The sequence below is a fragment of the Rhinolophus hipposideros genome, assembly GCF_964194185.1.
Source record: "Rhinolophus hipposideros genome assembly, chromosome: 11".
NCBI lineage: Eukaryota > Metazoa > Chordata > Mammalia > Chiroptera > Rhinolophidae > Rhinolophus > Rhinolophus hipposideros.
The window spans coordinates 74752136-74778546 of NC_138057.1; the positions used below are offsets into that span (position 1 = coordinate 74752136).

The window sequence follows — 26411 nt, forward strand, 5'->3', positions numbered from 1 at the left end:
TGAATTTTTAAACTCAATAACCAAAGGGTCAAGAACTCTGACTAGGAAAAAAAAAGAAAAAAAGAATAACTTTAAGCTAACAATGAAGCTGCTTAAAATTTCTAACACTTTAACCTATCTGGGTTTTAAGATTACTTTATTAAAAAATACAAGGAATCTGAAAAAAGATTAATACAATTATCTTAATGTACAAAGTCATAAGTTGTAGCAGTTTTTAACTAAAATTTAAAAACACAACAAGGAGGGCAGCCCTTTAGACCAATTTATTTTATATCCATTTAAAATATCATCCAACAAAGGACAATGAAGTTTACAGCTGGGACAAGTACACATAACTCGAGGCATCTGCAGTCCGTCGTGCCCCCTGAATAACAACTTTGCTGCTGAAATTTCTTAAAACTTACCAAACTAAAACAAAAAGCTGAATGATACAAAAGGGAGGATTTCAGTGTAGTCTGTTCTGTCAATTGGCTTTTTTAAAAAAGGAAACACATCTTGTTTCCCCCAGACCAGAAAATAAGCAAGAGCTACATGCAGCAGTATGAGTATTAAGACATTTCTCAAGTCTTCTCAGATGAGTCCAAGGTAGGGATGGGATGGGGGAGAAAACTGACAGAAAAACATTGCTATTGACACCACAACGAACAATAAATTTAGATAATTTAAAAATTAAAAAAAAAAAAGGCAAGAGGCAGCATTTCAGCAGCAAAGTGCTCAATAAAAAGTATATTGTATAGGGTAATACACGAAAGTTGGGATAAGAAGAGGGCAGAAAAAATGGGTCAGCAGGATGGGCGAAGGCCTCAAAGGAAATACGGCGTCGTCGTTCTGGGTGGAATAACACGTTCTGAATCTGGAACTGCCCGGAATAACTTTGGTTCTCTTGTATTTACATCTTTGAAGACCATGATAGAGGCAATATTTCCACAACGATAGCAGTAATTAGGAGCGGACCATACTGTTACCAGCTTCTCGTCAAACATAAACTTGTAGCCTTCGTGCACTAGTTGGTGTGCTCTGCAGATGAGTTTTAAGTTGTTGATATGAACAAACTGCAATTTAGAAAGGTTTTGTTAAGTATTCAGCATATTTTTTTAAAAAATCAACCTATATATATGTATAATAAAATAAACATTTAAATAAAGTATAATTCCTGTTTCTAAATACAGTTCTCATGGTTCTAAAGCCCATTCAGTCACTCCCAATCATTTCAATAAGTTATAGGCAAATAGAGCCGCTTTGGCCTGAGTCTATTAAACGGTGATAGAAATCTGTATAAAAGAATTATACAGTCACATAATTAGAAGTTTCTGGAAGAAAAGTGTTCTATAAGTACTATCAGATAGGAAACAAAGATTTTCATGGTTTAATAATGAATATATTTCTACCAATACCCATCATTTACTGAGGGTTTAGTACTGTTCTTGCCAAAATTCTGAAAGAGACTTATGATCCTTCTTTTGTAATTTAAGGAAACAGAGATTCAGACAGGATAAATAACTTACCTAAGTCATGTTGAACCTACCTCTCTGACTCCGTGCTGGATTACTTCCCAATATAAGCTCATCTGTGTGTGTGTGTATATGTGTGTATGTAGATAGGTGAACCTCAAAAAGTTGCCTATTCGTAATCTATACATATGTGTATATCAAGTCATTTTGTTGTACATCTAACACTAATACAATGTTGTATGTCAACGTATCTCAATTAAAAAGATGTACATTAAAAATGTATTTAGTTTTTGGCCGGCCCGGCGGCTCAGGCAGTTAGAGCTCCATGCTCCTAACTCTAAAGGCTGCCAGTTCAATTCCCTCATGGGCCAGTGGGCTCTCACCACAAGGTTGCCAGTTCAATTCCTCAAGTCCCGCAAGGGATGGTGGGCAGAGTCCCCTTCAACTAAGATTGAACACAGCACCTTGAGCTGAACTGCCGCTGAGCTCCCAGATGGCTCAGTTGGTTGGAGCGCGTCCTCTCAACCACAAGGTTGCTGGTTCAATTCCTTGACTCACCAAGGGATGGTGGGCTGCGCCCCCTGCAACTGGCAACTGGACCTGGAGCTGAGCTGCGCCCTCCACAACTAAGACTGAAAGGACAACAACTTGACTTGGAAAAAAGTCCTGGACGTACACACTGTTCCCCCAATAAAATCCTGTTCCCCTTCCCCAATAAAATTTTTTTTTTTTAAAAAATGCATTTATTTTCAAAAAGTTATCTATCTTGCCCTTGATATCTCATTACTTAATTGCAATATTTGAAAGAAGAGGAACATTTATTTTACACTTATTACCAAGTAGATGATGAAGGAGGTGCTTTCATTATGTCAACTCATGTAACCATTAAGGAAATACATACATGATAAACTAGACGAGGTATCTGATATCCACAAACACCATAGTAAACTAGATTGGAAGTTTGTTATCTACAGCCACCATAGTTCTTTAGGAGTCCATTAGCAACCAACGAACCGCTTTTCCAAAAAAGGTTGGCTTTACCTCATTTGTGACCTTTGCGCCAAAAAGCCAACCTGCTCCTCGAGGACTGATAGCCCAGGTATCCACGTCTTCAGGATCTGACCAGACCAGATCACAAAATGCTCCTTTATGAGGAATTTCCTGATTCCGTTCAATGGTTCGAATTTGATCCAGTGTTTTGATATCAGGAGATAAACCACCATGAACACACAAAATCTGCTCATCTATTAACTAGCAAAAAAAGATAACAAAGAGCTGAACATACGTACAATAACTCAGTCACGTATATATTTATCAATGAATGCTAATGGGATCACTACAACGGGGATGGCAATAAAATAAAAATATGCGAAGTGTTATTGGCAAGAAAATACTGGAGGTTTTATAAAGATTTATATCAACGTACAGCTGCTACTGTGAGCATGTCGAATACTTTGGTACAATATCTCCAGGCATTAGCATTTCCATATTTGGTTTGGCACTCATCTATAAAAGAAACAGAAGAGTTCACATTAATGAAGTTCTGAATCTGCCCACAAAAATAAAAAATACATCCCATATTAGGACAACAGAAATTCAGCTTAAAGTAATAATAGAGTAAGAGAGTTCAGCTGATCTTTACAATGACAAAAGGTAATTCAAAATATAAAATCTGAAACTAAAGGGTTATGAAATTAATGTTTTCAAATCTCTCAATATTTGCCTGAAATGTTCTCAAGGAAAACTGATGTTAATCATCTCAATAGTTCTACTGCCTACCTCCTTCAAAGAACTTCTTGATCTAATTTTTTAAAAACTTTCAACCATATAAAAGTTTTATAGAAGTGGCTATTTTTCTTTTAATGGCTGAGTTCTGTTTCTAATCCCTGACATCTTTGGATTCTCTTGAGTAAGCACACAGCTTTTATATATATAATTTCATACATATGTAAAAAGATATTCAAATATCCTTGGTATATCAAATATATGAATATATATATACATATAAAAGGATATTCATATCCATTCAGCTATGTGTGTAACAGCAACTTAAAAATAACTCCAACATCTAGTGTGAAACGGACTGGTTAAATCAATTATAGGACACCCATACAGTATAACACAATGTAGGTATATAAGTAACATGGATGAAATAAACAGGTAGGTCACAATATTAAATGAAAAAAGCAGCAGGTATGATCCCATTTTAGTGTGGTGTGTGCATACACACGTAGGTACACAACACACACACAAACATATACATAATACAGAATAGATTCTCAAACTTGAGTGGTCAGACCATTCACCTTTAGTAGATTCAAGGGTCCCACCCCAAAAGGTCTGCAGGGGGGTCCAGCAATCTACATTTTTAACAAGCACCCCAGATGATTCCAATGAGGTAAACTGAGTACTACACTCTGAGGCACTGATCTGGAAAGATGTACACCGCAAAGTTAAGAGTGGTTCCCTCTCCATGGTAAGATTTTCCACTGATTTGGGGAAGAGGGGGAATTAAAAGATGAGAAAGTAGAAAAAGATTATCTGTATTTTCTAATTTTACTATAAAGCACATGTACTTGTGTGGCTTTTTTTCCGAAAGAGGAAAGTAAAACAACGTTCAGAATCAGAGAAACAGAAGGCCTTACCATAAAATCCATACACCTGTGTTATCTGTCTACTCTCATGATTTCCTCGCAAAAGTGTAATACGATCAGGCCATTTAGCCTTTAGTGCAAGAAGGTAAGTGAAGGTCTCCAAGCTATAGTAACCTCTGTCTACAAAATCACCCTGTAAAGTAAAAGTTTACAGTTACAAACAATATAATAGCAACAATAGTTTTAAAAAAATTATACCAAAGTGCACAAACTCCGAGACACAGGCCAAAATAACAAAAATGAAGAGTTACACACAGAATTACTTGGAAATTGAGTTTTACAAAAATTTCAAATGGAAGTATAGAAGCTGTTTTTACTATGTGTGTGCTAGTCTATGACTCAGGAGGCCTACAGGAACCTGCAGTGCAATTTTCTCAATGACATTCCCTGCAAAATCACCATGTTTTCAATTCTTTATAACCTACACTAATAGATGTTTCTAAAAGGTCAATTGTATGAAACCAAATCTTTTTAATGAATTTCAAAAATCATTTGAACTATATCAGAAGAGCTGCCAATTTGAAGAAAACAGTTTTTTTGTAAAAACAAATACTATAACAGTGTTCCGGGGTTGGCTTTGTATTTAAAACAGTATATGATGACATGCTATTTACACTTCCCATTAACGTCTTATTTGGGCCAATATTAGACCAGTAGGAAACAGCTAAATAGGGAAGTGACCCATAAATTTTCCAAAGGAAGGAGCATAACAGAGGACGCAGAAAAAGTTCAACAGTAGTATTACGTTCCAAAAGAAAGGTAAGCAAACACGTCCCTTCATAGCAAACGTTTGTGTGTATGTATCAATCCACAAATAACAGGTAAAATGAATGCTCAAAGAAGTCTCATAAAATAACAGTAAATTAAACATTTATGCCTTAAACCTGTGGTTCTGGTGTATTTTCTGCCTAGCCATAACTGAGGGCTACAACCCAGTCCTATGCGTGTACACAGCAGTTTACTGAAGCAATTATTCTCAACCAGAGGACAAGGCAAAATGTAGGAAAGTATAAAATCATCTTTTTATATATTTAAATAGTGATTATCACATGGCAATGAAATTATTATGTAATTTACATGTCAAATAAGACAGATCCTTTCCATTTTAAATAAGTTCTTGATATCACTGGTGTTTACATACCATAAATATGTAGTTTGTGTCAGGAACCTGACCTCCAGTTCTGAATAGTTCACAAAGGTCATAAAACTATAAAACAAAGGTGATATGTGTTGATTACAAATTCTTGTAAAGGAGTAAAATAATAAATCTGAGAGCAAAATGGGTAAACAAGCAATTAATTAAGAGAACTTCAAATTATTTACATTAATAAAAAAATAAAGTGTAAGCAAAACTGCCAAGCACACAGCTCCCAAACCTAAAAAAAAAACCACGCATTTAAACAAAGCTCATAGGTACCAGTAAAGTCATTCCTAGATCATTCATGTTATAGGTATCTCCTCTCAAATTTCTTTCATACATCTCCCCACCCTATCACATGAGAATTTGAAATCATTTAATTTATCAGTTACCTAACTTGTCAATAAGCTAACCTAACCACCCCTCCCCATTTCAGGGTCTAAAATGAAATAAGGAAACAAGTGGATAAGAATTTCTTTCAGAGAATGAATTTACATGACACTTTATGTCATGAAGAACAGACCAACCTACCTTCTTCACTCGACTGCTGGAGATGTGTCCCCTTAGGTCCCACAGCTGAGGAGTGTCTTATAAAAAATCAGTAACAAAAAGAACTGTGTATTTCACCACATTCTATTTGACTGAAAACTGGTAGGTGACAAATTGTACATCTGGTAACTTCGGTCAACAAGATTAACCTAATTTAATTCTTAAAGAAAACTCCAGTTTTTCTGAAAAAGGATTTTAGATTAAAGGAATTGACAGTATATACTGTACCAACTACAACTAATAATTTCCTACACATTTATTTCTTACACTTGAAAATAAAATTACTACTTAAATTTCTAACACTTAGCACAAAAATCTTAGGCACAGTGAACAAAACTGAAATGTGAACTACAAAAACAAAGCACTACCCTTTATAACAATGTCTCGTAAAATTAAAGAGTTATTACTTGCTTAAACAAAACTTTTGAAAGTTTAAAATAGTAATTTCCTATCTTCCTATAATTAGCACACAAATAAGTGAAACAAACGTTCAATCTCAGCCAAGTAGGAGACTATTACTTTTTCAAAACATTTGCTGTCCATTTCTACTGTGTGGAGTCCTTCCCTTTGAAATGAGTATACTTCCCACTCCCCACACCACAGATGTATGTGTGTATGTGTATCATGTCACTTATATATTTTATATATTTACATAGAAACACACAATATGAGTAGTAAAACACACACACACAATCTGTCTCTCTCTGTATATGTACATGCATACACATATATAGAGAGGGTACAAAAGGGTGCCCAAAAAATGTATACACGTTTTAACAAAGGAAAAAACTGTATTAAAATTGTAATACAATGAATGATGCTAGCATTCATTTGATCAACACCATCTTTTGAGCAAATGTCATACTACACATTACTACCATAATTCAACTTCGAAAAGTAATATATAAAAAACAGCTCTTAAAATGTGTACATTTTTTTGGCACCCCCGATATATGTGTATGTTAGTCTGGCCTAGTAATTCCACTTCTTTGATTATATCCTAAAGGCCAAAAAAAAAAAAGAGAAAATTCAAATGCTAGGTAACTATACAGAAAATGTGTTACATCATTTATAATAACAAAAGAAAAAAACTTCATGACTAACATAGGGAATAGTTTAATAAAGTATGATATATCAACTCAAGGACTTGGACCTTATGCAGTCATGAATAATGATTATAATGGAAACTATGTAGCAAAATGGAAAAATTATTAGGGAAAAGAATGGAACACAAAACTATACCTATAACTACACAATTTTACTATGTAAAACCTGAGTATGTATACACACAAAGTCAGGAAGGGAACATGGAAAAGTTTTAAAGAAGTTGCTTTTATAAAAGTGTGGTAGAAGAGTAACTTAAACTTTTCTACTGGTGTTTATAGAAATATGTCCTTGAATAAAAGCTTTGTAAGTTTCCATTTGCCCTATGCACATTTAATAGACAATCAAAAGCTCTGCTTTAGGGACACATAGTTCCCACTCCATACTGGAAGTTTTGTCCAAAATTATTTAATATAATAAACATTTACCAAGAATATGTGTAGACAATTAACCGTCCTACATTACCAGAAGCCCACCTCATCGTTTCACAAATAATTTCTACCATCTATTATACATTTTTCATATCACAGACACTCTGTAAATGTTCTCATTTTAAAACAAAACCAATCCTGAGAAGTCGATTTTATTCAACATTAGAGGTAAGGAAACAGTTGGCTAGCTCAGTAGTTTTTCAACTTTTTTAGTTTCAAAACCCATTTGTAGTCTTAAAAATTTGATGGTCCCCAAAAAGCTTTTATGTAGGTTTTACCACTCAGTATTCACTGAATTACAAATTAAAATGGATTTTTTAAAATTCTCTTTAATCAAAACTCATTAAATAGTAACATGTATTTTTAATAAAAATAAACCGTTTCCCAAAACAAAACAAATTTACTGAGTGGCAGTGTTTTACAGTTTTACAAATCTCTTTAATGTCTGGCTAAATACAACACAACTGGACTCATAACCTGCCTCTACATTCAACCCACTGGGATTAAAGTAAAAAAACCCAGCTTTCACAGAGATATGGGTTACCACAGGAAGGAGTATTCTAACTACCTTCAGAGATAATGGTGTATATTCTTCTAATTATCAAAACTCAACAAGTGGTCTTATCATACTCAGATAGAGTGCTCTAACACTGCATGAATAACACATCAGTCATTTGGAAAACGGAAATGACATTTCATTACACATCATCAAAAAACTGTATTTGTTAACATGTTACTATTACCATTCATCTCATTAGAAGAGTCTTTAAGTATTAGAAGCTGTTAACCTCGTGGTGGTGAGGCTAAATCAAACTTTCTAAATTTTCACTTGAAAACTCAAAATTTGGCTTTGGAAACAAATACTGTCAATTCTGTTCTTTGACATGACTTCACTTTTGCAAAACTGTTTGCCAAGTACCCATAGTCATTCATTCTCTCAAATAAAAATAGCATTCCATAGAAAAGAGGCTACTCAGCTCGTGATACGAAGAAGTGCATAAGCCCTTTTCCTTGAGCAAACCATCTTTCTTTGGTACGCAGCAGGTGTGCTTTACGCACACTTCCTAGTTCACCACATCCAGAAGGACCCACTCAGGGCTGAGTGACAGCTAACATCGCTGCTTAATCAAGCACATTCCTAAGGGAGACTGGCATTTCATTTCACTGTGCACGCCTGCTGGTGAAGACCATGACCACCAGCAGTCTGGTACCACACCCCGGATTTGTCCTGAGGCCTCGGCACTTTTACCCTCAATTGATTCTGTACCTCCTCAGGGACCCTCAAGGGTCCATAGGCCACCCTTGAAGAACTTGTGAACTAACTGAGCTGCGGCTTCTTAAATAGCTAGTATGTCGCCAAACCAGGACTTAAACCAAGCTCGGCCTGACACTGAAGTCTACAATCTCCTCTCCAGATGACACTGCTTCAGCACTACAGTCGGCCTTCTTTATCTGCAGATTCCACAGCCTCCAATTCAACATGAATCGAAAATATTCTATTGGTGGGGGGGGGGGTTTACTTTCTGCTGACGCGTACCATGTAGTCAGGCCTATGATGATTGAGTCTCTACTGAACACGCACACGTTTTCTCTTATCATTATTCCCTAAACGATAATAGTGTAACAACTATAGCATTTACACTGCATTACGTATTATAAGTAACCTAGATTTAAAAGTATATGTGAGGGTGTGCATAGGTTATATGCAAACATTATACCATTTAACATAAGGGACTTCAGCATCCCAGGATTTGGGTATCTGTGGGAGGTCCCGGAACCAATCTCTTGAGGACACCAAGGGAGGGCTGTATATGCTTGCTTGCCAACATGCTTATTCACACTCATAATCCAATCTGCAATTCCAGAACTGGCCCAAGGGAAAGACAACTGTACAAGTCCCAAAGGACACATCTTACATTTGATTCAATCAGTCAGCTGACGTTTAGAAGCTCAACTCTCATACTTTTGATCAGCAATTGTTTTAAGAAGTCAAGTACGAGAGAAACAAGGTTCACAGTTTAGTGGTAGTCTTCAAATAACATGGGCGACCCTGCACCCAAATGAGTTTAATTATCTGCTGTGTCACTGAGTAGCTGTGAGAGTTTGGGCTAATTCTTCTATCTTTCAGTCTCAGTTTCCTTCTCTACAAAATGATCCAATCTTACTGGACTCCTGAAAAATTTTTTACATGGAATATATGAAGAAGCACTCTGTTAACCTCAAAACACAAGATAAATTATTAGCAAGACTTGTATATTTGACTGAAGGTGTATATAATATAGAACTCCAATTTTATGATTTTAATTAATTCTAGTAGTTTGAAGTTGTCTCTAACTTCCTGACCTTTGATCTTGGCTGTAATTCATATATTGACAAGCTCTTGATAACAGGTAACCCCTCAATTTTAATATTATAATTAGAAGAAAACATTACTTGGTTTACTCCAGCTTTTAGGAATATGTTAAGGTACTACTTATATCAATATCCTTTATATTAGTAAAATTAACATGTTTAGTATACTTTTGGAGAAAAGTTACATGGAAATTTTAAGATATCCACTCCTATAATCTACTTTGGAGATCTAAAATTTTAACAGATCACAGGTGATGTAATTGGGTTTCTATTTAGAAGCTGATAACGTACACATCAGATATGTTATACTATCAACCATTCAGAGAGCAGATTGAAAAGCCAAAAAGAAAAGAGCCCTCTAAGTAGTCAAAACAGGACTTTACTCACTGAGCAGCCTCCCATCACAACCAATTTCTGCTCCTTTAGGCAGTCATATTTAAGGCAGGAAAATTGCACAGAAGACCGCACGTCCTATTAGCATTCATAAATATTTCACTGTTCACAATGTATTACATGTCTTATAGTCCCAACTCCTTTGTATGCATATAGCAGACTATAAGTGTTCCCTTCACCTTTCATTTCCCTGTAAAAAAACCCTTACAGATACATAGAAGGTTTCCAACTAGGCTAAACATTGACAGGGTCTAAAGATGCAGTGTGCCCTTTCTGTCACTGCCTTGAAACTCTTAAAAACAAACAAAAACCCAGCAGATGAAAAAAATGAACTAAATCTCTCTCATCCCATTCTAGCAGTGACGTGCTGCGAAATCACGTACCAACAATTTTATCTTTCTGAACCTTTGGTATTCTCCTTCCCACTAAAGAAATGATAAATTTCCAACAAAATATGACAAGTGAATAGAATGAATAGAAAATTAATGCCTAAAACCAAAGCATCTCCTATTAATCATAATAGCTACGAGCAGTCCACATTTGTTTTATATTTCCCCCTTTTCACAGAGCAACAGTGCTGTATTTTATTCCCTTTGCAAGTATATAATTTCAACAAACTCCATGAATAATTTGACCAGTGATTTTATTCACAGTAACAGGAACCAAGAATCATTAGTGTCACACACGGAGGTAATCTCGTCAACCACCAGCTGGGTTGTTTTTGTTTGTTTGTTGCAGCACAAGTGGAAATACACAGGGACGACGGACAGTACAAAGCTAAAAATCTGTTCATGAAATCTTACCTGTCCGTGTATGTCTCCACACACTGTGACTGGTGTTGATACTGGCTGGACATTTGACTCTTCCAAGAGGAGATCACAAACATAGTCACATAGCCGCTGTAAAAGAAAAGACAAAATGTAACTTTTTACTACAATATTAAAACCAATGCCAAAAAGACAAGAACTAATACTTGTGTTGTTTGATAGGAAAGAAACTACCCTTTGATGATTCTGGAATTAGATTTCTGTTAACTTTCACTTTCATCTCATAATGCCGAAGAATGATACAGTGAGTATTCCAAAATGCAAACTCCCTGGCTATACAGACAACAGATTCTAGAGGACACGTAGTTTTAAGACCTATAAAATGATGCTTTTCATCAACCAGTGTAAGAGTAAATAATTTTTACAGGAAAAGGTTTTTATCTGCTAGTTTTTAAGTAAACTGCAAACCACCATGCACTTAACCACTTGACCCAGCAATTGCACTCTTGGCAGTGAAAATATATGGTCACATAAAAATCTGTACACAAATGTTCACAGAAGCTTAATTCATAATAGCCAAAAACTGGAAATAAATCAGATGTCTTTCAACAAATGAATAGCTAAACAAATTGTGGTACATCCATACCACGGAACACTATTCAGCAATAAAAAGAAACAAACCACTGACATACAACAAAATAGATGAATATCAAGAGATTTATGCTGAGTGAAACAAAAACCTATCCCAAAAGGTTACATACTGTATGATTCCATTTTATAATATTCTTGAATGATAAATTTATAGACATGGAGACCAGAATAGTGGCTGCCAAGGGTTCAGGAGTTAGGGGCAGCAGGAAGGAAATAGATGTGGTTGTAAAAGGACATGAGGAATCACTGTAGTGATGGAACTGTGTCTTGAATGTGCTTTTGGATACATGAGATGCAGATATAACAAACTCGCATACACCTAAACACACACACACGTAGAAGTAAACCTGGAGAAATGTGAACAAGACTGTGTCAATGTCAATATCCTATTGAGGTATTTGTACTATAAGCTAATTGAGGAATTTGTACTATAGTTCTAAAAGATGCTACTACTGGGGAAAACCTGGATAAGGGGATATGGGATCTCTTGGTATTATTTCTTACAATTGCATATAAATCCTCAATCATCTCAAAATAAAATTAATTACAAAATGCAAATCTAAAGTTGAAGAGTCACACTTATTGAAAACAACTCAATGTTTGCATTTTAATAATATTTCCTCTGAAAGCACTCAAATCAAAACATTTCACAGAAGGAAAATGATTCTCACAACTGCGATACAGGAATGGAAGTGTAGAGTCCTGCTATACATAGAGAACTAGAGGGGAACCTTCCTCCCATCTGAGACCAGGTTATGCTACAGCCAGAGGCCCCGGTGGATTTTATGATCAGTCTGCCAAGAAAGGAGAAATTAAACAACACAAGCATAATGAAATGATTTTAAACATTAAGGAATCTAAATGCTACAATTTATTTAAATATTAGACACACATTTTAACAGTTACAGCTATAATACTTTACTCGGAGTTCAAGAAATGAGCCTCAAAGACTTTTCTTAGAAGTTGTGGAAAAAAAGAGGAACTAGCAAGAGACTGACTGCATGACGAGGCACAGCAGAAACCATTAGGGACTGACATATTCTGGAAGACCAGTGAAAAAATGGTTCAAAAGAGGAGTGATCAACTGTGTTCAATGTGGCTGGAAGGTCAAATTTTGGAGAAAGAGTCGAGGACAGAGACGGAATACTCCTTTATTCCCAAACCAAAAGGTACTAATCTCGGAATATATTATACTCTAAGACAGAAATTTGTTATACGAAGTAATACCATGATGTAATTCAGAAGTTATGAGCACAGCCTTTGAAGTTAAAGAGATCAGAGATCAAATATTAGCTTTACTTCTTACTATCTATACTTAGTATATTATCTGATACTTAGCTGTGTAAGCCTGAGCAAGTTATCTGATCTCTCTGTGCCTGCTTCCTCATTCACAAAATAGAGACACCTACCTGGGGGTAGTGCAAGGATGAAATAAGACAGTGCATGCAAGTGCTCTGCAAAGTTTTACACACACACACACACAAGTGTCACACACTCAGTCCACTACATTATAAACATATCCTGAATTATAAGATTGACTGAGGAGGATATACATCAAACCACAGCAGCAGTTGCTCAAACAAAAGAAAATCCACTTCCATCTTTATTCCTTTTACTTTTTAAAAAAGCATAAAAATAATTTATTCTTGGTAGAAGAAAACATAGATGTGTTGGTAGGTTATTCTGTATATTTTTCTGTAGTTACTGCATTTCTTTAAGAAAAAACAATGTTAGTTTGAAACTAGAAAACAGCACTAAATGAAAAAATGCAAGATGCAGAATCATATATATATTACTTCTCGTATTAAAGAAAAAACACACACACACATACATACACGCACTTGCTTGCATTTACTTGTACATACCTGGAAGGATCCATAAGAAACATAATACTGGTTACCAATAGGAGGAAAGGAATCGGGTTAAGAAAGAATTAACATTTACAGCCTTTTATACTTTTTAAGTTTGAAACCCTATCAGTGTGTTACCTATACAAAAACTTATGAAAAATATATTACCAGAAAGAATAGTCCTTCCATCCTTCCAACAGATGGTGCTGGGACATCTGGATTTCACATGCAAAATAATGAAGTTGGACACCTACCTCACACCATATACAAAAATCAATTCAAAATGGATCAACAACCTAAATATAAGAGCTAAAACTATAATTCTTAGAAGAAAACATAGGGGTAAATCCTTATGACTTTGGATTTGGCGATGGAATCTTAGATGTATCAACAAAAGCACAAGCAATAAACAAAAAAAATAAACTGGACTTCATCAAAATTAAACATTTGATGGCACCAAGGAAGTGATGAGACAACTGGCAGATTGGGAGAAAATATTTGGAAATCGTGTATCTAATAGGGGTTTTATATCTAAAATATATAAAGAACTACTATAACTCAACAACAAAAAGACAATTAACCCAATTTAAAAATGGGCAAAAGATTTGAATAGACATATCTCCAAAGAAGATATACAAATGGCCAACAAGCACATGAAAAGATGCTCAATATCATTAGTCATTAGGGAAATAAATGCAAATCAAAACCACCATGGGATACCACTTCACACATACTAGGAGGGCTGTAATTTTTTAAAAATGTAAAATAGGTTTACCAAGGATCTAGAGAAATTGGAACTCTCATACATTGCTGATAGGAATACAAAATGGTGCAGCCACTATGGAAAACAGTATGGCAGTTCCTCAAACACTAAACATAGAATTACCACTTGACCCAAGAAGTCTACTTCTGGGTATACACCCAAAAGAATTGAAAGCAGTGAAAGTATCAGATATTTGTACACAAATGTTCTCTGCAGCATTATTCACAATAGACAAAAAGTGGAAACAACTCAAGTGTCCATCAACAGATGAATGGATAAACAAAATGTGGTACATCCATATAAGGGAATATTATTCTGCCATAAAAAGAATGAAGTACTCCTATATGAAGTACTGCTACAATGTAGATGAACCTTAAAAACACCGTGTTAAGTAAAATAAACCAGTCACAAAAGGCCACATAGTATATAATTCCATTTATATGAAATGTCCAGGATGGTCAAATCCACTGAGATAGAAAGTAAATTAGTGGTTGATTAGAGCTGAGGTTTGGGGTAGGAAGAAATGGTGAGTTACTGCTCATGGGTATGGAGTTTCTCTTTGGGTTACTGAAAACATTCTAACATTGATTATGGTGATGGTTCCACAACTCTGTGAATATATTAAAACCCACCAAATTGTACTCCTTAAAAGTGAATTTTATGATATGTAAATTATACCTCAATAAAGCTGTTGTTTTTTTAATTATATTACCTATTAATAATAATTACCACCTTGACCACAGCCACTCAATCTACTCCTTGTGGATAGAGATAACTGTCCTTCCAGTCAGTTTCAAAAGATCAGTGTTGTACAGCATCCTATTAGACATGGGATATATAATTTTTAAATTATTTTTATAGTAATTAGTTCCCAAAGTTTACAACCTATAAATTGCATTTTTTTAAACCCTAATTCAATTCCCTGTAGCTTAAGGTTAGTTGCAAAGAAGAGGTACGCTATGTTTGGCCTGTACTTTTTTATAGACCTTCTTCATTACCACATCCCTTCTCATCTTGACAGAATGAAGCGCACTAGTCTTTTTAGTTAGCTTCATAAAGTAGCAATATTTTGAAAACATTTTTCTATACAATTTTTAAAATAATATAATGATGCTTTAAAGTACCTATCTCAGAACCTCACCCACCTGTGTTAGATACAATGCCTTGCTCGAATAATATTCGGAATATTTTTTCAAGTACACTCACCAGAACTTCAAAGAGAATTCCACCAAAGGCATCTGTAGAAATGCTTTGCTGTAATTTGTACAAGAGCAGGTAGAGTTCTCTGTCTGTTGCCATGAGGCCCTTGTCCTCTCCATACTTCCTTTCAGATTTCACATCTTTTAAGAAGAGGCCTGGGCCAGCCCGATGGCTCAGGCGGTTGGAGCTCTGTGCTCCTAACGCCAAAGGCTGCCGGTTCAATTCCCTCATGGGCCAGTCAGCTCTCAACCACAAGGTAGCCAGTTCGATTTCTCAACTCCCGCAAAGGATGGTGGGCTGCGCCCCCTGCAACTAACAACGGCAACTAGACATAGAGCTGAGCTGTGCCCTCCACAATTAAGACTGAAAGGACAACAACTTGACTTGGAAAAAGTCCTAGAAGTACACACTGTTTCCCCAATAAAATCCTGTACCTCTTCCCCAATAAAATCTTTAAAAAAAGAAGAGGCCTAATTTCCATCAGTGAAGATCAGACCCCATACCATGAATTAGAATTTGAAAGTTTGCCCCAACTCATCCTCTGACACAAGCTGCCAAAGAGGCTCATCTCCCATTCTTCCTTCCACAATGCATCTCTGGGAGAGAAAAGTTCTCTATTTCCTACAATGTTGATCTTTCCACTTACCCACTCTCAGGAAACTGCTGGTTACTTGTAAATTTGAAGGTTCCAGTGTTTACACCCCTTTAAAAATCAATTATGAAAATGTTACCCAAACAAACTTACTATAAACTCCACCAACAAACTTACCATAAACTCCACCCTGAATTGTATTGCCCTGCTTTCCCAATTGCCTTTTTCCCCAAACTGCGCTTTAATGTCATTGCCATCAACCTGTAATAAGGGACATTATAGGAAACAGTCCTCTACAGAGCCTGTCACTGTGTAGGCTATAAATAAGCTGTGATTAAACAGTTGCCTTCCAGGGGGACCCAGGGCAGGAATGTCTCTTTGCTCCCTCTTTCAGGTACAGACGTGATTTCCTTGAGAAGCATGTTTTTACCATTTTACAGACTCTGGATTTTTTTTGGGGGGTTGTGGGGGAATATAGGGAACAGTGTGTTTTTCCAAGACCATCAGCTCCATGTCAAGTCCTTTTTTTCTCAGTCTAGTTGTAGGTGGCGCAGCTCAGCTCCAAGTCAAGTCATTGTTTTCAACCTAGTTGTGGAGGGCGCAGCTCACTGGCCCATGTGGGAATCGAACTGGCGACCTTCGTATTATAAGCACTGTGCTCTAACAACTGAGCAAACTGGCTGCCCCTGAATTTTTTCATTGATCAGTTTCCACCTTTCAGTAGGCTACTAGAAAGCTTAAGGCCTAATCTCAAAAAAGTAACCTGGTCATCATAGCTTTTATTTCATATACTATTCTTTCTTTTTCTGTTAACTCCATCTTAGTTTCCTATTCTTTATTTTCTCTATCTCCTTTTTCTTACTTATTCTGAATATAATTTATCTTGCCATATTGAATGCATCTTTATAAACCACTATATCCTTTTGGAACAAAGTGAGTTATCATTTAATTAACATTTTGAAACTAATCACAGCACAGATTCCTGAGGGATTCCATGGTTCCCATATATGAATAAGCCAGAATTTGCACACACATATGACTCGCTCTCCTAGCCCATAATGCCTCCAGAACTGCAAGTCTCTCCTGGTGACTGCCCCACACCTCCAGTGCTGATCTGGAAGTAACAGCAGATTATAAGCTAAAGAGCCTCACTGTGAAACCCTGCCCATCTCAAAGGCTAGTAGTGAGTGTCTAGAGAACACATGTAAACCACTCAGGCAGCATCTTTAACCTGAGACCAGGCACACTAACTTGAGTAAAGTAACAGCTGCCTCCTGTAACTGCCACTTCCGCAGTCCCAACTAAGGATTTAGAGCTACGTCTCTAGGCCAAAGCCACTGCCTCTCATCTCTCCAGTTCAGCAGTAGCTTACAAAGTTCGTATCAAGCAAACACAAAAACGAGATATCTATGAAATCTCAGCGCAAACTCTACCTATGCCAGCCAACCACACACAGCGGCCTCCCAGAGCCCCGCCTGCCATGGAGAGGCTCCTAGTACGGTTTGTAGGTTGGCAGTGTGGTTTCTCTTACTGCTCCAGTACAGGCACTAGGGCGAGATTCCACAGCAAAATTCTCAATTTTACCCCATGAGGGCAAACTCCAGCCATCTCTCCCCATGATGCCCAATTAATTCCTAATGGGTTCATGGTGCCCATTCTTAGGAGACTCTATTTCCCTCCTCTACCTTTTCCTCAAGGTACCATTCTATTCTCTGCTCTGCTTCTGTCCCTGTTCCTTCTTTGTCCCGCAAATAGACTGGGTTCTAATTTTTTTTTATTTTTATTAGGGAATATTGAGGAACAGTTTGTTTCTCCAGAGCCCATCAGCTCCAAGTCGTTGTCCTTCAATCTGGTTGTAAAGGGCACAGCTCAGCTACAAGTCCAGTCACCATTTTCAATATTTAGTTGCAGGGGGCGCAGCCCACCATCCCATGCGGGAATTGAACCAACTGAGCCATCCGGCTGCCCTTCCTGTGGCTCAGCGGCAGCTCTTTGCCTTCAATCTAGTTGTGGAGGGCGCAGCTCACTGGCCCACGTGGGAATCGAACCAGCAACCTTGTTGTTCAGAGCTCGAGCTCTAACCAGCTAAGCCATCCGGCTGCCCCAATTTTTGTAATTCTTTGTTTAGATGATCTTGCTGTTTAAAACATACTATTTCCTGTATTTACTTTTACATACTAATATGTATAAAATATCCTTAAGAAATAAAAATGGGGTGACCGGTTGGCTCAGTGATTAGAGCGCAGTGCTCATTAACATCAAGGTCGCCGGTTCGATTCCCACATGGGCCAGTGAGAAACAACAGCTTGACTTGGAGCTGAGCTGAGCCCCCCACAACTAGATTGAAAAGAAACAACAACTTGACTTGGAGCTGATGGGTCCTGGAAAAACACACTGTTCCTCAATATTCCCCAATTAAAAAAATAAAAATAAACAGAAATAAAAATGTATCTAAAATTACATTTTACCCAGCCTTTGTACAGAGTCTCTACTATAATACAAATCACTGGGAATGAGGAATAGGAATCCAAGATGACGATATTCACACCCTTACAGTCCAGAAGGAAATATCTCTATCTTCAGTCTAAAACAAAGTTTCTCAACCACGACACTACTACTGATAAATGTGTTTGTTGTGGGGGGCTTCTGTCCTGGGCGTTATAGGACGTTTAACAACATCTCTGGTCTCTACACCCCCTACAGACCCATAGCAACCCTCCAGGTGTGACAATCAAAAACGTCTCCAGACATTGCAAAATATCCTCTGGAATGCAAAATCACCCCCAGCTGAGAACCATTGGTCTAGACTTTTCTGAGTTTAATACTATAGAATAGCATCTGGAGTACATGTGACAATCAATAAATATTTGTTAATTAACTGATCTGTGTATCCAAGTCTTCTGAACATCTCTACCTCAATGTCTTGACTTGGTAGCATCTCAAATTCAGTACATCCCAAACCAAACCCCCTTATTCCTTAATCTATAGTGTTTACTAAGTAATCCATGCCCAAAACTAAGATTACATTGAAATCTTCCCTCTCCTGCATACTCTAGACCTGCTCTGTCAACAGGTTTTATTATGCCTTCTTCATTTCCTTTTAAACATCAGAATCACTTGTTACTTCAAGCTGTCATGTCACCTGGCCTATTGCTTCTATGTATGACGTTTTTGTCCCATTCCAATCCATGGGCCACAATGCTGCCATAATATTTCTAAAATCTACTGTCTTCCTTAAAAATCTCTCATGCTAAAGTTAAAGAACTCTTTTTCTTGGCACCTCAGCCTAGAACTCTGAAGTATATAATTTGATTTGTATATTCCTATTTTATTAAATGCATTCCTTTCAATTATGAAAAAAAATCTCTCAAGGACACTCTTCTGTCTATGGCAGTGTTTCTCAAACTCCATTCAGATACCATCATTCATTATGATTTTGTCATATTCCTATCACATATAAGAGTATATTTCTGTAATAGTTTTCTTTGAATCTTCTTTTCTTTTTAGCCACCTTTTAAACAAAGTCACAGTATGATGTGCTTTTCCCTAAAATATTAAAACATTCCAAAGGGTTTATCCATGTACCACCTGAAAAATAACCATCTTAGTTTATCAGCCTGGTCTTCCATGATTTTGTCTTCTGCCTGTCTTCCCAGCACCACCTCCGGCCAAACCAAACTGCCTCAAGTTCCCTAAATCGGCCACGTTGTTTCACATTAAGCTATATCATTGCACATGGTATTTATTCTGTTTGCATGTTCTTTCCTTCCTGTTTTGTCTATCTGAACAAACTGCTCATCCATTCATTGCTCCTCCTTTGTGAAACCATCTCTGGCTCCAGAGTTAGATGCTGTTTCTTCTGTGTTCCCCAATATCCTGGGGAGCCCTCTATTTTAGCACCTATCACACCATGCTAAGATCATTTGTTTACCTTTTTATGTCCCTACTACATTGAGAGGGCAGAGAGAAGTATGGATTCTACCTCTGGCACCCACAGAGAACAGGACTAGACAGGGGAAACATTTAAATGTTTGCTGTAAAGCAGAATGCAGTTTGACTTAACAAACCTTAACTGATTGTCTGTTACATACAAGACGGTGTTCTAAGACTGGAGAGTACAAAAATAAACAAGATATGATCCTGAACCTCAAGAAGCTTGTAGTCTAATGGTGGAGGCAGATTTGCTATCATACAAGACAGAATACTGTAAGTGGTAAAATGGAGCAAAAGTGCTATGGGGCAAAGGTCAGTACAGAAAAGAAAGAATAGGAATTTTTTTTCTCTCAAATAAATGGCATTTAATTTTTTAAATTAAAAAATGTTTTTCAATTACAGTTGACATTCAATATTAGATTAGTTTCAGGTGTACAGCATAGTGGTTAGACAGTTATGTAACTTATGAAATGATCTCCCCCCTCCCCAGTGTAGTACCAACCTGGCACCATAGTTATTATATTATTATGGACTATATTCCTTATGCTGTACTTTACATCTCTGACTACTTTGTAACTGCCAATTTGTACTTCTTAATCCCTTCACCTTTTTCACCCAGCCCCCTAACTTCCCTCCCATCTGGCAACCATCAGTTTGTTCTCAGTATCTATGAGTTTGTTTCTATTCTGATTCTTCGTTTATTTTGTTTTTGAGATTCCACATATTAAGTGAAATTGTACAGTATTTTGTCTTTCTCTGACTTATTTCACTTAGCATAATACTCTCTAAGTCCATCTATGTTGTTGCAAATAAATAAAAAGGTTCCATTCTTTTTTATGGCCAAGTGATATTCCATTGTGTGTGTATATATATATATATATATATATATATATATATATGTATGTATATATATATATATACACACACACACACACACACCATATCTTCTTTATCCAATTGTCTATTGATGGACACGTAGGTTGCTTCCACATCTTGGCTGTGGTATATGAAATGTCCTTCTTTATCTTGTTATAGCCTTTGTTTTGAAATCTATTTTGTCTAATAAAAGTATTGTTACCCTGGCTTTTTTTTTAAAATTTTCATTTGCATGAAATAACTTTTTCCATCCTTTCACTTTGTCTATGTGTGTCTTTCAATCTGAAGTGCTTGTCTTGCAAGCAATGTATCGGTCTTATTTTCTTCTCCATTCAGCCATATTACATTTTTTGATTGGAGTATTTAATCCATTTACATTTAAAGTAATTATTGATAGGTATGTAGTTATTGCCATTTTATTATTCACATTTTTGGTATTTTTTCCCTTCTTCTTAAAGAAGTCCCTTCAATATTTTTTGTAATACTGGTTTGGTGATGACGAACTCTTGCAACTTTTCCTTGTCTGGGAAGAAAGGAATTTTTAATAGCAAATAAATTTAGGCACGTACTCTGCTGAGTCACTGTGGCAAAAATCACTTAATCCTCATCAAGTTCTGGCTTTAATATCTATTCTGCCTATTACAAGGATTGTGTGAATGACAGAATGGACATGAAGGTGCTCTGAAAACCATAAGAAGCTATGTAAATTCTAATTACTGCTAGTTAATTCTGACTGTGGAATCCAGGAGCCTTGCATGGAGAAAGTGGCATCTAAGCTAGAGCTCAAAAGGGGCACGGAGGGGACTGTCTAGTGAAAGCACTAGGTGGTAGTTACGGATGTAAACCCTGGAGGCAGACTGCCTAGGTCTGAATCCCAGCTCTGCCACTAACTTACCAGCTGTATGACTTTGGAAAAGCGACTTAAGCAGCCAGCATCAGTCAGCTGTCTGTAAAACGGGGCACAAATTAGTACCCAACTCAAAGAGTATTAAATAAGTTAATATTTGTGCTATGTACGTATTAAATAAATAGGTGAAAGTAACAGACTGAACCAAAGTAAAGAAGCAGGGAAGTACAGGGCATGTTGTCAGAAGACGGTAGTCCAATATGCTTAGTTAGAATGGAACGTAAAAAGAAAGGTGATGAATTGCAAGATATACCTAAAAATGCATGCTATCTGCCATCCTAAAAAAAACTATTAACTGTATCAGAAAGAGCTCTGCACAAGGAAGTTTTCTAATCTAATTCATGGATTAGCTGGACATTCCCAGGCAGATCATAACTGTACAAAGCTCAGTTCCCCCCTCAGTAAGGTAAGGAGGGTACAGAATTAGATGAACTCTGATTCTCTCTGAGCTCTGAAATCCTAGGAAATGGGCTGGGGAATCGTTAGAGGTGTGCACTGTCCTATCTGATACCTACAGCCACATGTAGCTATTCAGCTCCTGAAATGTGACTGGTCTGAATTGCGATGTGTCATAAACATAAAATATGCACCATATTTCATAGACTTAGTACAAAAAAATGGAAAAATATTGCATTAGTAATATTATATTGATTATATGTTGAAATTAGGTTAAATAAAATATTTAGGTTAATAAATTAGGTTAATAAAAATTACTAAACTTAATTTTACCTGTTCCTTTTTAGTTTTTAAAAATGTGACAATTTGAGGCTCACATTCTGAACACTTGATTTCTACTGGACAGCACTGTTATAGACTATTTTCAGAAGACATAGGAGAATGTGATTCTGTGGCCAAAGAGACAAACAAAATGCAAGGCATTATCAAAAAGAGACTTGAAAACACAAAAACACTCTTCTGGCCCTATATAAAACCACTGTGTGTCCCTCAGTCCTGTACTGTTTAGTTTTCCTTTCAGTATCTGAAGAAAGATACAATGCAAAACCAAACTCAAGTAAACAGAATGATCAATAAGATAGGCAATAAGGTGAGTGACAAGATTCACAGGCATGTATGGAAGGATACAAGAACAGGAGCATAAAGACTACAATATATGATAAGAATCGATAAAATCAGATTGAGGCTGAATGAGAAGGTATTAAAGGCTGAATGAGAAGGTATTTTATCACAACAAATGTGATAAAAAAGCAAGGGAGAATTCTTTTAACTTTTATGGAGGCATTTCAGACAGAGGTACAACTTTGCAGAGCAGGTAGCCTTATATGAAAAACTTAAGAGATGGCTCAGACTAAACATAAAAGTGAGTTGCAAAAAAAATTACATTAACAATTAATCCATAAAAGAGGTTACTATGGAATCACACTTGTGTTTCCTTGTGTTGCATCTCTGAGACAGACACTAACTAGTATTCTCCAACCCCTACCATGGTAACTGTCTTCGGTTCCTCAGTGAAAAAACTGTACACCAACTTAGTGTGCAATTTCTTTGCCTACATGTCACCTTTAAGAACTATCCAAGAGATCAGACAGTCTCCAACTTATAAAACCCATCCCCGGCCAAAGTATTTAAGTTGAAGTATTCAGTAAAACAGTCTGTTATCATTCATTCTTCCACTAGATCAGATAGGGAGTCTACCTATATAGTCTATGATCAGCTCTGAATCTTTACTATGGATGAGAATCACATGAGCTCTTTTTAAAGAAAGGTTATGCTTTGGTCCACTCACTTTTATAGTTCATTCTTATTCCTTCAAAACAGTTACAAAGATTCGATTGTGTACTAGTGATATGACCATTTACAATTTAGGTGCAGAGAAATCATGATTAGATCTAAAGCATCTTACACATTTAGTAGTTTACCTAGTACCTCCAACTTCTAGTCAATTTAAAACACACTGAATTTCTGTCTTTTCTACCAGAACAAATCTTTTCCATAATGGTCATTACGTAGCCCCAGTGATATCTTTTCTTCCTCTTACAGAATCTTTTATTTTGGCTTTAAAGCCTTAGAAAAGGTACTCCTGGAATACTTTCTTGGACTGCCTAATTTTAGTTTGCACTTCATGCCAAGAAGAAACAAAATTAAATTTCTTTAAATACACCAGAGATGAGCATATATCACAAGCAAATTAATCTGATAAAAATATTTCCAAGACAACACAAAAAACCGAGAGTTGTTAGATGGGAGGGGGGGAGGGGGTTGGGGATGGGGGGAAAGGTGAAGGGATTGGGAGGCGGCTGGTGACCACAGGATGGCCTCAGGGTTTTTTGAGAATTACTTTGGGGAACTTATTCAATAGTGTTTGGGGATTTTGTTGGGTGTCCGATGGACATGTGTCCTGTTTGGGAGACCACCTCAGGGATGCTGTGGATGCCTGGTCATGGCATTGTACACCAGAGGCTGGACATTAATGAATGCCAACTATAATTTTATGTGTATAATGTGATGGCTCGGTGTGAGGTTGGGGTGGTGGTGGATGGGGGGAGGGGGTTCACGGTGTGAGGGATGTAAAAATAAAATAAAACAAAATAAAACTAAAAAATAAAAAAGAATCTATATTTTTTCCTCAATAAAAATTATGTATTGACTTAAAAAAAAATATTTCCAAGACAAAGAAGAAAAGCCTCCCCTTATTTAAAAAAAAAATTCAGAATTTTTCCCTCAGTAGATTTTTTTTTATTAAGAACTAGAGATCAAATATATGGTGATAGAAGGAGAACTGACTCTGGGTGGTGAACACACAATGGGATTTATAGATGATGTAATACAGAATTGTACACCTGAAATCTATGTAATTTCACTAACAATTGTCACCCCAATAAATTTTTTTAAAAAAGAACTAGATACATGCTAAGTATACGCCAACTGTGTTGCAAAGGGAAATGAAATGGTTTAAGAACTATTTTTCCTTAAGGTTGAAAGGAAATCTAACGTTTATCAAACTAAGAGGTCTAAAGAAAACCCAACTGATGGATCATCCAAATCATTTCAATATCAATTTCAAGTTAATATCAAGATACATTTTCATAATAAGCAACATTTTACTAATTATAAACACAAAGCTTAAAACTGCTTTACATATGCTAAAGAATAGAAAATTTCACATCAATTCACTGACAAAAAAACAATAACTTCACCCATGGGATTAACAATGTTACCAAAAGATGTCTGGTTAGATTTCCATGAACTGGATACCAGTGTTGGCTGTAGCCTTGTTTCCTTAAAAAGCATATAGCAGAAAGAAGCCACAAAGGACTCTGATGAGCATGAAGGCTGCACTTCTACTAATACTGGCTTTGTCCTCCTTTTAATTAAATTATCTTATTAAAAAGGGGGAAACGCACAAGAATGACTCCCCTGTCATATAGCATATATTTACCTATAAGCACAATAAGTTACATTAAGGTCCTTTGGCCTTCAACATTTTGCATACTTTTTGACTGACATTAAACATCAACTTCCTGCACCAAAAGGGCAAAACAAAAAAACCAGTGACATCTTCCTTAAGAGAAAAAATTCACGGACAAAGATGAATTGCTTTAAACCCACAGCTTAAAAGTATATAAAAAAAAATATTCACAACTACCCAGTTTCCCCACTTACCGCATACAAACCAAAGTTAACTGAAAAAAAATAAGACGGTAGCCCTAATAACCGCTATATGCTGCTAGACACCTGAACACCGGTTTTAACAAACGCACAGAAATAGAAACACTTGTCAAAGACTGACATTTATTCCTTTACCCACAACATAACGTTTACTGTTAGGTGGACTTGGCCGTAACAAAAAAACAACTCGCCTCCTTTGGCAAACCAAAACAATGACATCTTGGGTTAAGAAAGGATTATGGAGAAACACCTTAAAGGACAGAGAAGCATTTGTATTTATTGAGGGCCTCCTACATTACCCACTTATATTAGCTTTATCCACTTAAATTAGCCCAACAACCTACTCGCAAATGGGATTCATATCTGAGCTGGCAGAAGAAAACCAGCACTCCTGCAAAGCAGCTGGGAGGAGCGGTAGGAAAAGCGGGACGACCGGACGTTGCCCCGCATCGCCACCGGACCGCCTCCGCCCACCGCCTTCCAGTCCCCGGGAGCCCAAACGCGCCCACCGAGGACGCGTTCCGGGGGCCGGCCGCATGTCCTGTCAGGCGCCAGCCACCAGCCCTCCTGTCACGTCTGGGGGGATGACCCATCCCGAGGGCACTGCCTGCTGGGGCTCGGTTCGCACTCCGGGAGACCGGAGATGGAGACACGGGCGAGAAGACTCCTATTCCAAGCACAGCTGCGAGGGCTCAGTGCCCTGGGACACCCGAAAGCCAGGGGGGACAACCCTGGGACAGAGGCCGCGACATCCCTCAGGATCCCCACTACGGAACTGGGACAGCATTCGGCGGACGACGGCTCGCTCCCTCCGCTCTCCGCGAGAAGGCAAGTCGGCACGGGTCGCTCAGCACTGCGTCAGGCCCTCCATCGTGACGGGACGGGATGCTGGCGGGGGTCCCGTGGCGAGAAGGGCGGGCCGGCGGGCGCCCCACTGCCGGAAGGGGCGAGCCCGCCAGCAGCGCTCCCGCCCCGACCGGGCTCACCTTCAGGTCGTTCTCCGGTAGGTACTTGCACAGCCGCGCTATCTCCACATACTTGTCCAAGTCTAGGGGCGCCATTTTAGAAATAACAAGCCCGGACGGCGGCGGCGGCGGCGGCGGCGGCGGCTGGAGTATCGGCGGCAGCGGCAAAGGCCGAAGCCGGAACTCTTCCTACGTCACGTCCGGTCCG

At 37.4% G+C, this 26411-nt stretch overlaps 1 protein-coding gene across 1 annotated transcript; it reads right to left on the bottom strand.

The window, feature by feature from the left end:
* Window positions 1–244: 244 nt before the first annotated feature.
* PPP6C (protein phosphatase 6 catalytic subunit) lies at window positions 245–26399 on the bottom strand. Its single transcript, XM_081067593.1, has 7 exons — window positions 26225–26399; window positions 10876–10971; window positions 5247–5312; window positions 4097–4238; window positions 2878–2957; window positions 2493–2702; window positions 245–1052 (listed from the first exon to the last, which is right to left on the bottom strand). The coding sequence occupies exons 1-7, from the start codon at window positions 26297–26299 to the stop codon at window positions 804–806; spliced, it is 918 nt and encodes a 305-aa protein (XP_080923719.1). The 5' UTR covers window positions 26300–26399; the 3' UTR covers window positions 245–803.
* Window positions 26400–26411: the final 12 nt, after the last annotated feature.

Bases quoted from the DNA above. Each gene is read 5' to 3' on its own strand.
- PPP6C (XM_081067593.1), bottom strand. From the start codon at position 26,299: ATGGCGCCCCTAGACTTGGACAAGTATGTGGAGATAGCGCGGCTGTGC. The intron at 4,239-5,246 runs GTATGTAAACAC...TTTACTTTACAG, and splicing joins ACACAAACTACATATTTATG to GGTGATTTTGTAGACAGAGG. The intron at 2,703-2,877 runs GTACGTTGATAT...TTTTTTTGCTAG, and splicing joins ACATGCTCACAGTAGCAGCT to TTAATAGATGAGCAGATTTT.